Source organism: Camelus bactrianus, chromosome 25, assembly GCF_048773025.1.
Source record: "Camelus bactrianus isolate YW-2024 breed Bactrian camel chromosome 25, ASM4877302v1, whole genome shotgun sequence".
NCBI lineage: Eukaryota > Metazoa > Chordata > Mammalia > Artiodactyla > Camelidae > Camelus > Camelus bactrianus.
In genome coordinates, this window is record NC_133563.1 from 23,343,510 (window position 1) to 23,357,942 (window position 14,433).

Consider the following 14,433-nt stretch of genomic DNA (forward strand, 5'->3'; position numbering starts at 1 on the left):
GCCATGGATTCTGTACCTTTCTCCCCTGCCCACTGTCTCTATTTTGTTTCAGTAATCTAACCAGAGGGTTACTAGGGTGAGCCCTCCTCTTTGCCAGTAGTTCGTTTAGTTCCACAAAGGTCTGAGGCCACGTAGAGATGAGATCGTTCTCTGAAACCCGGCTCTGCTGTCAAGCCCCACCTCTACCCTGTGCTTATAGCATCCTTTTTCTCCAGGGCTGATATTACCCGAGTGGCTGCCTTAACAACTTTGAGGTTCTATTTTTTTAACCCAGGAAGTTTGGGAGTCCTGTAAGTGTCCAAGAAGGCCCTACTGGCTGAGTCCAAAATTCCATCTGTAGTGGATAAATCCAGATCTCACCCTGGGGAAGGCACAGAGGTCTGTCGGGGCTTGGAGAGTTTCCATTAAGACAAAAATCTCAGAGGAACTGAGTACAAAGCCACTATCTTCAGATGTAGTAGCACACCTACTAGATTTTAACTTGATTTCATTTTATATTATGTTGCCCAAACTCGTGTGTGTGAGAGAATTTACCAGTTAAGTGAAACTACTTAAATTTAATGCCAAAATAGGATTCTCTGACAACCCCGGTAATTATAAAAGGGAAACTGAACATTAAGTAGAATACGTCCAAAGCTAAACTGTATCTTGAATTATTTCGTGGGTTTCTCATTCCAAGTATACAATGAAAATGGGTGGTTAATTATTTTAAGGAAACCTAAGGGTTAAATCCTAATATGACTCACTGACCATAGTATAAGGAAAATTTCACAGTCGTTGCTGTCTTATTCTGCTGTAGAATAAAAATCTTATATAAATATGTGATTATTTGAAACATGCCCTAAAAATTAAGAGTTCAAAATCCAGTTTTTCCCCTCAGGCATTCTCAGATTCTTGTGAACAACTTCTAGGAAATGGAAACCAGCAGGGGTTATACAAGAGCTGAAACAGGTCTATAAAATAGGGAGGTCTGGCCTGTCAATGCCATTGTAAGAGGAAAAATATAGAAGAGACCACATGCAACTTTATGAGCAGGACCCAGCTGACCCAGCTTACCCAGACGCTGGCTTTCTGGCACCTCAACCATCTTCCCGTACACGACTTCACATTTCTCTGGGCTTCTTGTTTCCTTCCATTGGCACCACCTCAGAACTTGATTTCTCATTTAGCATATAATTCCTCTCTTGCTCAGTTATTTGGTTTAAGTCCAGAGCTGGTCTGAAGTGTTATGCTAGGAAAGGTTATATGGGAAACTGTCGAGGCCACGCTGATGACAGCTAGAGAAGTGATAAAGGATGACCCCCTTGTCAAAGGAGGAAGCTGATGTGAGAATGCCTGATCCCACCCAGACCTTCATGAACGTGCCTACTGATGGCTCCTGAGTCATCAGCCAGTCCCTTCCTTGTTCCACTCATGGTTCTAAGCTTAAGAATGCATTGACTACATCTTAGAAATAATCCCTCTAAAAATGGTTACTCTTCTTTATTTAGATTTGAATGTTTAAAAAGGAATAAATAATAGTCATCTAGAAAATTCACTTCTGTGGGGAAACCTTGTCTCCTGATGAAGCTGGAAAAATGGGGCATTATGGTGTCAAATACTTTATCAATCGGTACCTCGGATTGTTCAAGTGCATTCTTCCAGGCACAACTGAGTTACGAGATTATGGGAGAAAGAGCCAGATTTAAAAAAAATAATAAAGCTAGTGGGAACTTCTGCAGCTGGGACCCAAGTAAAGAGTTCTGCAAAAAGGCTTGGCAATGAAGCGATGAATTAAAACAAAGCACTTGTCTGGGGATTTGTGAGCAAGAGAGTGGAGCCGGCTTTGTGGGTTGGAAAAAAGATAAATCACTGGGGTGGAAATTGCTGGAGAAAAGGGGCAGCTGGGTGAGGGTTTAGGGGTCAGATAAATGTTGGGGGTGAAGATCAAATTTATGACTTCTGCTCAGTGATGTTTACTGGGATGCTGACGTGAGCTGCAGAATTCCAAACACATGAGATGCGACTTGAATACAGTCCAGCTGTTAATATCATCCAAAGTAAAATGCAAGAGTTTTTTAAGTTGGAAACCAACTTATCCCAGAGGGGTGTGCTTCTTCCCTTGGTGGGTGTCTAACAGAATCCTTCAGAGTCTTGACGCATAATACCTGCAGTCCTCCCTTTCTGCGAGTGACAGTTCACCGAGTGCTGTCTTTGTCCTTCGTGTCTCAGGTCACATGGCCAGGTACACAGCCATCCTCAACCAGATTCCCAGCCACTCCTCATCAATCCGGACCATCCAAGGGCCTCCTGGGGAGCCTGGGAGACCAGGCTCACCTGGAACCCCCGGTGAGCAAGGACCCCCAGGTGCTCCAGGCTTCCCGGGAAATGCAGGTGTGCCAGGGACCCCAGGAGAACGAGGTAAGCTGGACCCCTCCTCTCACGGTGTGCACTGAAGCAGAGCGTAACAGTAGTGCTTACACAGTGATAAAGTTCCAAATAATGGATGTAAATTAATTCTACTCCATCTATTCTTCAACTTCTTGCTTATTCCCAGTGTTGAGAAAATTGAGTAATCTAAAAGTGTTCATTAAGAGCCATGTCTGCTTGTATGGAAAAGGGGGATCAGAACCCCCAACTCACCTCTGAGAAGCTTTTGAGCTAATAAGAGGCAGCTTTCCACTCTAGATGGATAAATTAAGAAAATATGCCCCTTCCTACTAGAAGAATTAGAAATGATACACCCCCTCCCCAGACAGATGCAGCATCACACATGTGTGTCAACTGAAAAAAAATTGCGCAACCTAAACGTTGAGAATTATGTTTTATTTCGTGACTTGGCTGAGGACTTAAGCCCATAAGACAGCCTCTGAGATAGCTCTGAGGGACTGCTCCAAAGAGGTAAGGGAGGAGCCAGCATATGTAGGAGTTTTACAGCAAAAAAAAAACAGTAGTTAGAATGTGAAAAGATAATTATTAATTAAAGAAAAACAGACATCTCAGGTTAATGAATTTAGCACTTTTCTATGTATGGGAAGATGCAAGAGTCTGGGCTCACTGAAATCATTCCTTTGATCTGCACCTTAAGGATCTAGGGCCACTATCTTGTTCTTTCCCAGCCTGAATCTCCTCAGGGTGCACTGATGAGGGTGGCTGCAGTGGCTGAGGGGGCAGCCTGTTTGTCTCCATCCTGAGTTCCCTCAGGCCTCACCTTCGGGGCAGCTACAGAAGCTGATGGCTTGATGGCTGCATCATCCTTTGCTAATATGGCAGGGGGCATTCTTTGTCCACATCTATCATGGCAAAGTAGCAAACTCTTTTTCAAGATCTGGTGCTTTTTTTTTGTGCAGTGTTCATACTGGGCAACAGTCAGTAGCAATCTTGAGATAACTCATTAGTCATACCAACATATGATTCACATGTGCCATTATGGACTATGCCAATTCCAGACTCCAAATTAAATACTATTTGTGGCTCATCTTCCTACAACAGGAGGCAGTATTTTATTTAATAGTTCCATGGGCCAATATCTTCTTTCCTACTAAAATTTCTTTCAAATAGAGATCCATCTTAGCCTTTTCGTCTACACTTTACAGGTCTTACAATAAAAGACTCTTGATTGAATTTCACTCAATTCTGTAACTGACCAAGATCTCCCACTCCAGAAGCAGATCAGATCAAAGAGATGTGGCAAAACAGGGTTACATATCAACCACAAAGAAAGTGATGGGAAAACAGATAACCGATAGAAGTATTTTCTAGGATACAAGTTTATAGAATGTAGATCAGGAGAAAAATCTAACTATTACCAATCTGCTCTGTGAGTCATACTGCTTTGGTGAGATGGGTCGGAGATATTCCTTTGATCAGATTTGAGATGCAAAATGCAGACGACAGAGAGAGTATTTCATGTTCGTTCTTGGTCCGTGCCCACAGGCCATGTGCATTTCTGCCTCTGCACTTTGGAACACTTTGTTCTTCCCCCTTTGGAAATGTCCTTTCCTTTCGCCTTACTCTTTTTTTTTAAATTTAATTTTATTTATGTATTTATTTTTATTGGAGTACCATCAGTTATAATGTGTTAATTTCTGCTGTACAGCACAATGTCCCAGTCATGCGTATACATACATATATGGTTCTTGCTCTTAGTTCAAGGCTCAGCTTAACCCCTCTCTCATGCATGAAGTTTTTGTTGGTTTTCCCAGACTGACAAGTGTCTGCACCCCCTGAATACCTAACGCACTGTCTCTCCCACTCATTTTAGCAGTTACTGAACAATACTATGGCCAAAAGCAGGGATCAGGTCTGAATTGCTTTGCACATAATAGATCCTCACTAGATGATTGTTACTTTGATTGCTTTGCACATAACAGGTCCTCACTAGATAATTGTTACTTTGATTGCAACCCAGTTCTGATTTTCCTTTCTGAAGGTTTTTCCTATGCCAGGGCACTAAATCAGCAGATGTAGAGAAGGTTATAATTTCATCACAGCACACCAAAGATCTGGAGGCCAGGAAGGTGGCCACCTCTGTCAGCAGGACACCCTCTAATGGTGTCGGTGATGGATCAGCTGTGACTGGGGAAGTGCAGAGCCAGCACCTGAGTCACTCTAGGCAAGTCACAAGTTGTCTTTGTTCCTTTTGGAAGTCCTGACCTTGGGCTTGCCAGACTGAGTCTTTCCTTCTCTGTAAGAACACTTGAATGCTTAGATCAGAGGAAAATCAGCCAGGGGTTCTCAAGCAGTGGTCCAGACAACCCTTGAAATATGAATTTCCATGATATAATTTTCTGACATACATGTATACATTAGTAAAGAGTATAGTCGACAAGCAGAATCCTGTATTTCACAAACACATAGGGGATGACAGTACGACAAAGTGAGAAATGCCCTTTGAGCATGAGGGGAGGTGATTTTGGTTGATCACCAATTGAGGGGGTGTGCCTTGGGGTTTAAGGCTGGTGTTTATAGTTTAACACTCAGGGGACCTTTCATTCCCAGCAAAGGGCTTCAATCCTGTTGCAGCTGAGATTCACGGTTGCAAGGAGAACAATAATTAAAAAAAAAAATTTTTTTTATTGAAGTATAGTTGGTTTACAATGTTGTGTTAGTTTCAGGTGTACAGCAAAGTGACTCATATTTTGATCTTAGCCTTGTGGTTCAAATCCCCAGGAAAGACTGAGACAGAAAAATGTCTGCCTTTCCACTAAATCAAAGCAATAGAATTTTAAAACTGAAGAAACCGAAGCCATCTTTTCTCCTGACCCTCTCATTTTATTGTAAAAAAAAAAAAAAAGGAGCATATGAAGGCATTGAGGCCTAGAGATGCTAGAAGTCAGCCAATGTCAGGACTGGATCATGTTTTCAGGTTTTTTTTTCTGTATAAAATACAATTATCACTATGCTCTAGAATACAGGTTTTAAAGGACGTTGTAATGAGTGAAAATACGTATTATTACTAGGTGGTGTACTTAGACAAACAGTAAGCTACAAAAGCAAGACTAAAAGAAATATGGATGTTGAAAATATGCTGACATAGTACTTAAGTGGAACCTCACTCTCTGCTGAGTCTTTATTTAAAAATTCATGGCTCCATTGACTTTGGCTAATTTTTCACCAGAAGTGCTCCGTCTGATTTCCCTCTTACAATTTTTCAAAAGTTTTTAACAATTTTTTAAATGTGGTGCCACAGGAAAAAATACATTTTACATCAACGACACAGTACGTGTGTGTACTTGAATGCATACAAACTAGCAGAACTGAGGCAAATGGAAATAATGCCTACCCTTTCTGTTGTTTCCTGTTTTCTTTAATCAAAAGGCTGAGCAGATTTTATGGATTTTATGACCTCCATTTGAAATACACTGTTCTAATTCAGGATCTTCAATTAACCCCTTTCTTATCATTGACATAGCCAGAGAATATGCATTTTTAGAGAAGAGAAAAGAAGTGACAAACAATCCTTCCACCTTAGCAAGGAGAAACAGATGCCGGTTCATGGCTTTCCTCATTACCTAACAGAAGGCTGTGTTTTCACTCCATCTGATTGCCTTCCTCTCTCTCGTTAGCCTTTGTCTTTTTCAACTTAAATGAAGTATTTTTCATACGATTGTGTGGAACCGTCTTTTGTCTATCTTCTCACGTAGATTGTAAACAATGTAGAATCCTTAGAACTTAAGCACTCAGAGGGCCCTGAAGCTCTCGTTTATCTGAAGCTTGCACTCCACCTTGGACTTGGCTAATTATTGGCACTGGAATTGAAGGGGTTCCATTTGCATAACATAAGCAAAATGTTCTGCAGCGCAGTTTCTCACCCGCTTTTTCTCCTTGCTCATATTACACCGTTAACTTATGCCAAAGAAAAGCAGTTCCTTTGTGGGCTATGATTTTGTTGCCTCTCCCCACTAAACCCTGCACTGTCTTCGGGTAAATGGCTCTATATCCCCGCTTCTACAATTCAGAAAATGAGTCAGATCAGCTCTGAGGCTCCTCATTTGTTCCCTGAACTGTGACAATTGAGTCCAGACTATTCTGACCTAAACTCACTCTCCAATCCCAGCATTGTGTGATTTTAATAGATCCCCTGGATAACGACTCAGTTTCTATTTCTGATCTCTGCATGTCATTCCCAGTTATTAATTTGTTTATTTCCTTATTCCATTTACTTACATGTTCATTATGCACACTGATGTCTTAAACCATATACAAACCCAGTCGACAGTAAGCTCGTTGGTATATAGTTCACAAAACTAAGTTTCTTTATTTACCTGAAGAGAACTGGGAAATTTTCCTGATTTCAGTCTTTGTGCAACCCCTTCAGTTTCCATGATTCTCCAAAAAATATTGTATCAGAGGAGTCATCGAACTAAGGATTTTTATGTTTAGATTGTGTATCCATAACAGCTGGAATTCAAATCTGGTTTATTTTATACCATAAATCAACAAATATTTATGAATGTAAAGTTTTTCAGTTTCCATGATTCTCCAAAAAATATTGGATCAGAGGAGTCATCAAACTAAGGATTTTTATGTTTAGATTGTGTATCCATAACAGCTGAAATTCAAATCTGATTTATTTTGTACCATAAATCAACAAATATTTATGAATGTAAAGTTTATGTAAGGCTTTTGGTTGGGGAGTGTGTGAGCTAATACTATTACTAATGGTTTTCATTTGTCAGGTACCCAGTGCATCTGCCAATATTGCTCTCAGTCCTATGTACACACTCTCATTTGGATAAAATAGAAGACGTGGTTTGGATAAGGAAAGAATATGAACCATCACTGAATGTACACACTGGGAGATGGTAAATGCTAATCAGCAAGTTATGTAGAAAGTAAATGCTGTTGGAATTTAGAGGCAGACATCACTATGACCTTTGATAAGAAACAGTTCTATCATTTATTAAGCAGTTACTTATTAAACTCTCAGTTGCTTGGTACATTATGAATTCTCATAAAAAATTTTATGAGATCAGTATTAGGCCCATTTTTAGGTGAGGAGACTGAGACTCAGCAAGATGGTCAATTGTCACAAAGCCCACTAAGCTGAACAACAGGGGACCAGAATTCAAATCCAGATGTCTATGATTCCAGATGTATATGTATTCATGCTTACTTCCCTCTGCCCTGTTGTCATCTATGAATTCATTGCTTGGCAGGTGGGGTTTTTACAGAAGAGAGGCCAGAACTGTGCAGTCTATGTGGTGAACTCTATTTCATTATAGATTCCAACTTCCACAATTCAAAGCATGTGAACTGCTGGACTGACCAGAGTGTTTCAGTGGGTTGTGGTCGTACTATCCACAAGCTTCTTGTGCACTCTGCTCTGCTGTGTTTGGAGATGCAGCCTTGGGGCATCCATGACCTGGTAGATAACCAGCTTTGAGGTGAAGTTGGGTGATTGTTTTGGGGAAATATGAATAGGATTAAAAACATTTTTTGTGGTTATACATTTTGGCACTTGAGAATTCTAGGATGTTAGCATGTGCCTAGTAGAGGAATTACCTTTAGGGAAGCTGGTCATGGCTTTGGCAATTTGGGGTGCACTCATAGAAGTTATCCTTCTAGTATAATACCTCACCCTAGTGGCACACAGGGGAGAAACCTGGAACTAAATAATTCAATTTTGTTTTACTTCTGATATTTTAGAAGAGAAACCATTTTTATCTCTACGTGTGATTCTGCTTTAGCTGGAAGCAGCATGATGGGATGGTAAGAATGGAGTCTGGGGCATCAATCACATATGAGCTAGAATCTTAGCTTTACCACTTACTAGTTATGTAATCTTGGCTGCTTAATCTTGCAACTTAATCTTTCTGGATCTTCATTCATTCATCTAACCAGCACTTACTGAGCATCTAATATATGTTAGGTCTGGTGCTGGTTGTTACAACATAGTGGTAAACAGGAGATACAGTTCTTGCCTTTTATGTGCCTAGCATGGAGACAGATATTAACCAAAAATACATGAATAGATTAATTTCAGTTGTTTTAAGTGTTATGAAAAAATGTCAGCTGCTCTCTGAGCACAGAAGAGGGGACTCTGACTTAGTCTTTTAGCCAAGACCTGGAAGTTGAGGAGTTTGCCATATCAATCATAGAGTCAGGAGAGAGCATTCTTGGCAGAGACAGCAATAACATGTGCAAAGGTCCTGAGGTGGGAAAGGACTTGAAACCTGTAGAGCCAGGATTCTCAACCCTAGTAAACATGTTGTCTCCTTTTTATACCAAATAATTTGCAACATCTCCTTTACTGTTCTAAACTAAAATTCATAGATAATAAATGTAACCTACCTTCATACATAATTGAAAAAAAAAAAACTAGAATGCCCTCTGGTGTAGTACAAAGAAGTAGAAGGAAAGTAATCAATGAGTCAAATAATTTATTCCAATATGGAAATTTTCAGCATAGCTGCACTGGAAACATAATGAAGTCAGAATGAACTTATATTCGAGAATTATTAAAATACAACAGCTACAAATTCAGGCTGATATAGTTGAGTTTATCAATTACTTATGTCTCTGTGTTCATCTCTATTGTGTTCACAGTGAAGATCTACTAAGATAGCAAATACATCATTGGCATTATGCAAACAAATGTGAATTACCTTCTACTTTTTCAAACACATGTTCCTTGGTTAACAGACCTCTTGGTTTTCCATTATATTTCTGTTTCCTTCTAGGGCTTTCTCTAGAGAAGCCTTGTAATACTGACTATTCCCTCCCACCCATTGATGGTGGCAGTGTCTTTCCCCATTCCAGTGTCTGGGAAAAGTTAAATGGAAATGACTGGGGGCCATCATTCCAAAGACTTTCCCTGCTGGAATTCATTGGTTTCTATAAAGGTCATTAGTACTTTACATCTACTCTGTGGGATCAAATATTTTGGGTGCTAAGAGCTCTAATCACTCCAGTATTGCTACTGAGGCTAAAAATTATCATCTTAATTAACGTTGGAATAAAATTGGAATGTCATCCTCAATCAAGAGAAAATTTCAGGTTTTTGTTTAAGAGCTTGATGCTAGGACAGTTTTCTCCCTCTGTCTGCTACTTAGGCTAATTTATTATTGTTCTTTGAGGATAAAATCCCTGAGTGAATTTTGAAGTTGGAAAATGAGTCCCCTCAAGCTTTCCCTGCCACAGAAGACAAAAATTCTAGTGATTAAATGTAAAGAAAGATGAGATTTAAGAATCAGTATTTATCAGTTCTAAGGTTCTAGGTGTTAACTTGAAGAAGGTAGACTTTGTTTCAGAAAATGAGAATGGGGGCTGGAAGGAAGATGAGAAAATAAAATACTACTGAACTCCCCCAAGCAAACACAGGTAGAAAAGGAATCAGCCATTCTCTGATCCCGTAAGTCTCCTATGTCATTTCAGGGACATAGAAATGGCAGTCAGGGTGGAAGACGCTGTGCATACATACTAAAGCTAGCATTCAGTCCCCGGGGCTCACGCTACAGTTTATTATGAATCCACAGGGCTGAGAATTCTAGAGAAAAAAACTGGGTCCCCAAAGGATTCAAAACTGGGAGAGAGAAGTAGGGTTCTTATATTCAGTATTCCTGTGGTTGAAAAGAGCTGTTGGCATGGAAGACACATTTGGCGGAAAACTTTGGTCACAAATTCAGAAATGAAGTGTAGTAGTTGTGAGCCAAGAATGCCTCAATGTTTTTAAGCATCTGTGAAACTTCTTAATGTCCCTTGTATCCTGGTTTGTTCCCGGAAAATATTATCTTTATGGGACAGGTCAACTCGATTAAAGATAGAGGGCTGGTAGAGCTCTTATAATAATTTACTGGTTGACGCTTAAATATTTACAGATCTTCCCTGTGTTGTTGTGTTATAGTCGGTATTCAGTTGCATGAGATGGTGTTATTTTCATTGCTGATAAAAATCTGCTGAAATACAAGTTTGCCTTCTTCCTCTCTTGCTTCCCCATTCCCTGCCTCTCATCTCCTGAGAGAGGAATTCCAGAGAAATAGAGTTTTCTCTTTTCTCATCCATTAATTATCTGGTAAAGTCCAATTTGAATGACCTTTGGAACAAGACCTTTCTCTGAAGGTTTGATGGATTGTGTTTTCCTAGTGCGTAGTGACCTTAAGGCATTGCCAATGAATGCTCTTTCTCTTTTTCTCTTTGTACCATCTGTTAATTTTAGGGTTTTTTGTTTTTTGTTTTTTGTTTTTTTTGTCCTGTTGCAGAGTGACCCTTTGCATTCATTATGGCTGCAGAGAGAAGCTCAGTGTGTTGATCTTAGGGTCATTGAACAAATTACCCTAAAACTCAGCAGATTAAAACAACAAAATATATATAACCATGGATTTTATGGGTCTGGGATTCAGGAGTGGTTTGGCTGGGTGCTTCTGGCTCAGGGTCTCTCATAAGGTTGCAGTCAAGATCTCAGTCAGGGCTACAGTTATCTGAAGGCTTGAGTGGGGCTGGCAGATCTGCTTCCAAGATGGTCGGCTCACTCACAGTGCTACGGGCAGAGTCTCAGGCCCTCCCTGACTTCTTCTTACATTTGCATGAGAAGGGTGGGTCTCTCCTTTGGGGTGCTTGAATGTTCTCACAACATGACAGCTTCTTTTTCAGAGCCAATGATCCAAGAGAGAGCAGAGAGGAGTTCATAGTGCCTTTTCTGACTAGTCCCAGAAGTCACAGCTTTTACTTTCAGTATATTGTCTTTATTAGAAGGGAATCACTAAGTCTTGCCCATACTCAAGGAGAGAACTAAGCTGTACATTGTGAAGGGAAGAGTATCACATATTTGTGAATATGTAGTTAATCACACTCCTTTAAATTAAACCAGGGTCTCCTGCCCTTATAATGTTAACTGGGTGGTGCTTTCATCCACAAGAATGATTTCCAAGCAGCCTGACTTCTAGGACACTTGTGAAGGTTTGGCTTATGCTGTGTCTGACTGTTTTGCCCATTTAAATGGGTGTTTTTCTCTCCCACCCCTTTAAATTATTCAAATGCCAGATGTAATTTCTAGAGGGAAATATAAGACATAGATTTAAGCACCTTGAAAGAGCAGTACCTGTTGGAAAAGAATTTTCGTTGACTGACATTTTCCGTATTCCTGTTTCTGGAATTAATTGTAGTAAGAATAGAATCATTTTCCAAACAAACACTAAGCATGATTTTTTAAAAGTCATTGACAAATTAAAATTATTATCAGATTGTACTTTGTACTATTGTAATATGGCTATTACAATAACAAAAATCTGTAACAGGTGTTTTGTCTTCTATTTGTCATGAAAGCTGATGAAGTTGTTTTTATAGCTTAATTTTTTTTTTTTTTTTTTGGAATCCTTAATTGCAGAGTCTGTGTAGTAGGTCATAGCAGATTCTTTGCATTGGATTTCAGTCCTTGTCTGGAGTAATGAGTATAATATTATGCTAGAAATACTGCTCAACATTAGTGCCATCTCAGTAAGATATCTTTGGGTCATCCCAGGTCATATTTTCCAGTCAGCTTCACTTCAGGTCTGTACCTTTTGCTCTAGCCAAACTGAACTGCTCAGGGCTCTCGGTATTAGTCAGCTTTTGCTGCATGACAGTCCAAAAAAAATCTCAATAGCATACAATAATAAATAATATTTCTCAATACATCTGGGGGAGGCAGGGGCATCTCTGCTCTGCCAGAGCCCTGGCTGGAGAGGCAGTAGCTCCCTAGAGTATGTTCTCCTTGTGACAATGGCAGAAATAAAACAGAGCAACCCAACCACCCAATCATATTTCAAGCCTCTGTTCCTGTCACTGCCAGTGATATCCCATTGGTCAAAGCAGGTCACATGGCCAAGCCTCAATCCAAGGGGTAAGGAAATGCAGGAGCCTATTGCAAGAAAATAAATGTCTAATTCTATTGTAGAGCAGTGAAGAATTCATACCATTCATTCAGTTTACCAAATTCTTCATACATGACTTTTCCTTTCCACACTCAATGCTGATTCCTGTTATGCCCTGTTCTTACAGACTTTCATGGATTTTCACATGCTCTTCCAACTCTCCCGAACTCCCTTTCTTCCTCTGGTTCATTTAGACTCCAACTTTGAAACTTATTTCAAGAGTCACCTCTGCCAGACCACTCCTTCCTCAGCATGGTTTATTTGTTTGGCAGTTGTGTTTGTTGTTGCTACCCTGCGTTCTTCCAGCTGAGTGAAACTGAGTAAAATCTCCCTCGGTCCCCAAGCACAGGCCTCCATCACAGCAGTTTCCCATTATATTGTAATTGTTGGTGTCCTTGTCTGTCTTTCTGCTGGACTGTGAGTTCCTTGCATGGGGCTGTGACTTTCATCTCAACATCCCTCCATCCACAAGGAATCTGAACAGATATTTTTAACAAATGAGTGAATGGCTGATCCCTACCTCATTACTATATGAAACATATCACTTAGCACCCAGGTAGAATATACTTTCTTGAGTCAACCTTTATTGATTTCACTTCTGTTAATCCTATTTCACCAATGAGGCTCTGTGCTCCCCACAAAACATATTTAATATGTATTTTCCTTTTATTCCTCATAATACCTGACATCCAGTAGTTACTTCGTGAATCATAAGTGATTTATGGTGCTAATTACCACTTGGCTAGATTTTTGGCTGCCATTTCCCATTCAATCCTAGAGCCATGATAAAAGCAGGAGCCCATGTGGTTAAGTAATCAATCCAAAGACATCCTGTTAATAGCCAATTACTGCCAAGTTGACAATGTCAGCATTTTCTTCAAGTCATCATCATATAAATTTAGCTAAACAAGCAGGGTGAAACTTCTAAATAGAAATTTTGGTTATACTGGGTAGGAAGTGCATATAAAATAGCAAACGCATTGGAAATTTCAGTGCCTAAATTTGTGTGTCTAATTTAAATGTCTGTGGTTGCAAGATCAAAGGATATATTGCCTCGGGGTGTGTGTGTGTGTGTGTGTGTGTGAATAAGAGGTAACTCCCTTTTATTTTTAATCATTTTTTTCTTTTTTCCTCTAGTTTTATTGAGATATAATTGACATACAGCACTGTCTAAGTTTGAGGTGTAAAGCATAATGATTTGACTTACTTACATCATGAAGTGATTATCACAGTAAGTTTAGTGAAACTCCATCATCTTGTATAGACACAAAATTAAAGAAACAGGAAAAAAATTTTTATCTTGTGAAAATATTTTTCTCTTAGGATTTACTCTCTTGACAGCTTTCATATATAATGTACAGCAGTATTAATTATTTTTGTCATATTGCACCTTCCATCTCCAGTACTTACTTATCTTATAACTGGAAGTTTGTACCTTTTACTGCCTCCAACCACTTCCCACTCCCTTCACTCCCTTTCTTTTAAATGTAGGAATGTGCTTTGGTGTCTTCTAAATTTCTGGCCTTGAACATAAACAAGTAAAATGGAAGTGTAACATGTACTAGTTTATATGATAAAACTAAAGTTATTTATATTAGCTATGATAAACCATTTTCAGTGAATTTTTTGACATGGCTTTTAAAGCAATAAATATCTCATAATGAATAAAAATACCAAAATACATTTGTGTATCTGGGTGAAAATATACATAGAAAAGATACATTCATTAACCCTTTCCATTTTCATTGATTCTAGATTTGACTTTAACATTTAAATTACTATGAGAATATAGCAAAGTAATTTGACTTTCCTGAACTTTGCTAGCTTGGAAAAACATGATGAAGATCCTAGATGTAAGATGTGTTCATCTTAATAGTGATTCTTGATGCTTGTTGTGAAGGGCTGTTGGTTATAACACATTTTGTTTTAAACTCTGTAGACCCTGACCTTGTCCCAGTGCCCTGACATGGCTCCCTTCTTTCCCAGGAATAGAGAGCATTGTATCACTTTTCAGTTCTCTAAAGAATGAAGACTAGACCAAGCTCTAAATATCATCAACTAGTTGAATATTCATGCTGAATCTACAATGATCATTTTTTAA

At 39.3% G+C, this 14,433-nt stretch overlaps 1 protein-coding gene across 3 annotated transcripts in view; it reads left to right on the top strand.

The window, feature by feature from the left end:
* The window catches only part of COL14A1 (collagen type XIV alpha 1 chain), a 184,362-nt gene that overhangs the window by 158,699 nt on the left and 11,230 nt on the right, over window positions 1-14,433 (top strand). For all 3 annotated transcript variants that reach the window (XM_074352994.1, XM_074352992.1, XM_074352993.1), the window contains exon 45: window positions 2,212-2,400. In XM_074352994.1, the coding sequence (XP_074209095.1) occupies window positions 2,212-2,400 (189 nt within the window). The remainder of the gene's footprint in view (window positions 1-2,211; window positions 2,401-14,433) is intronic.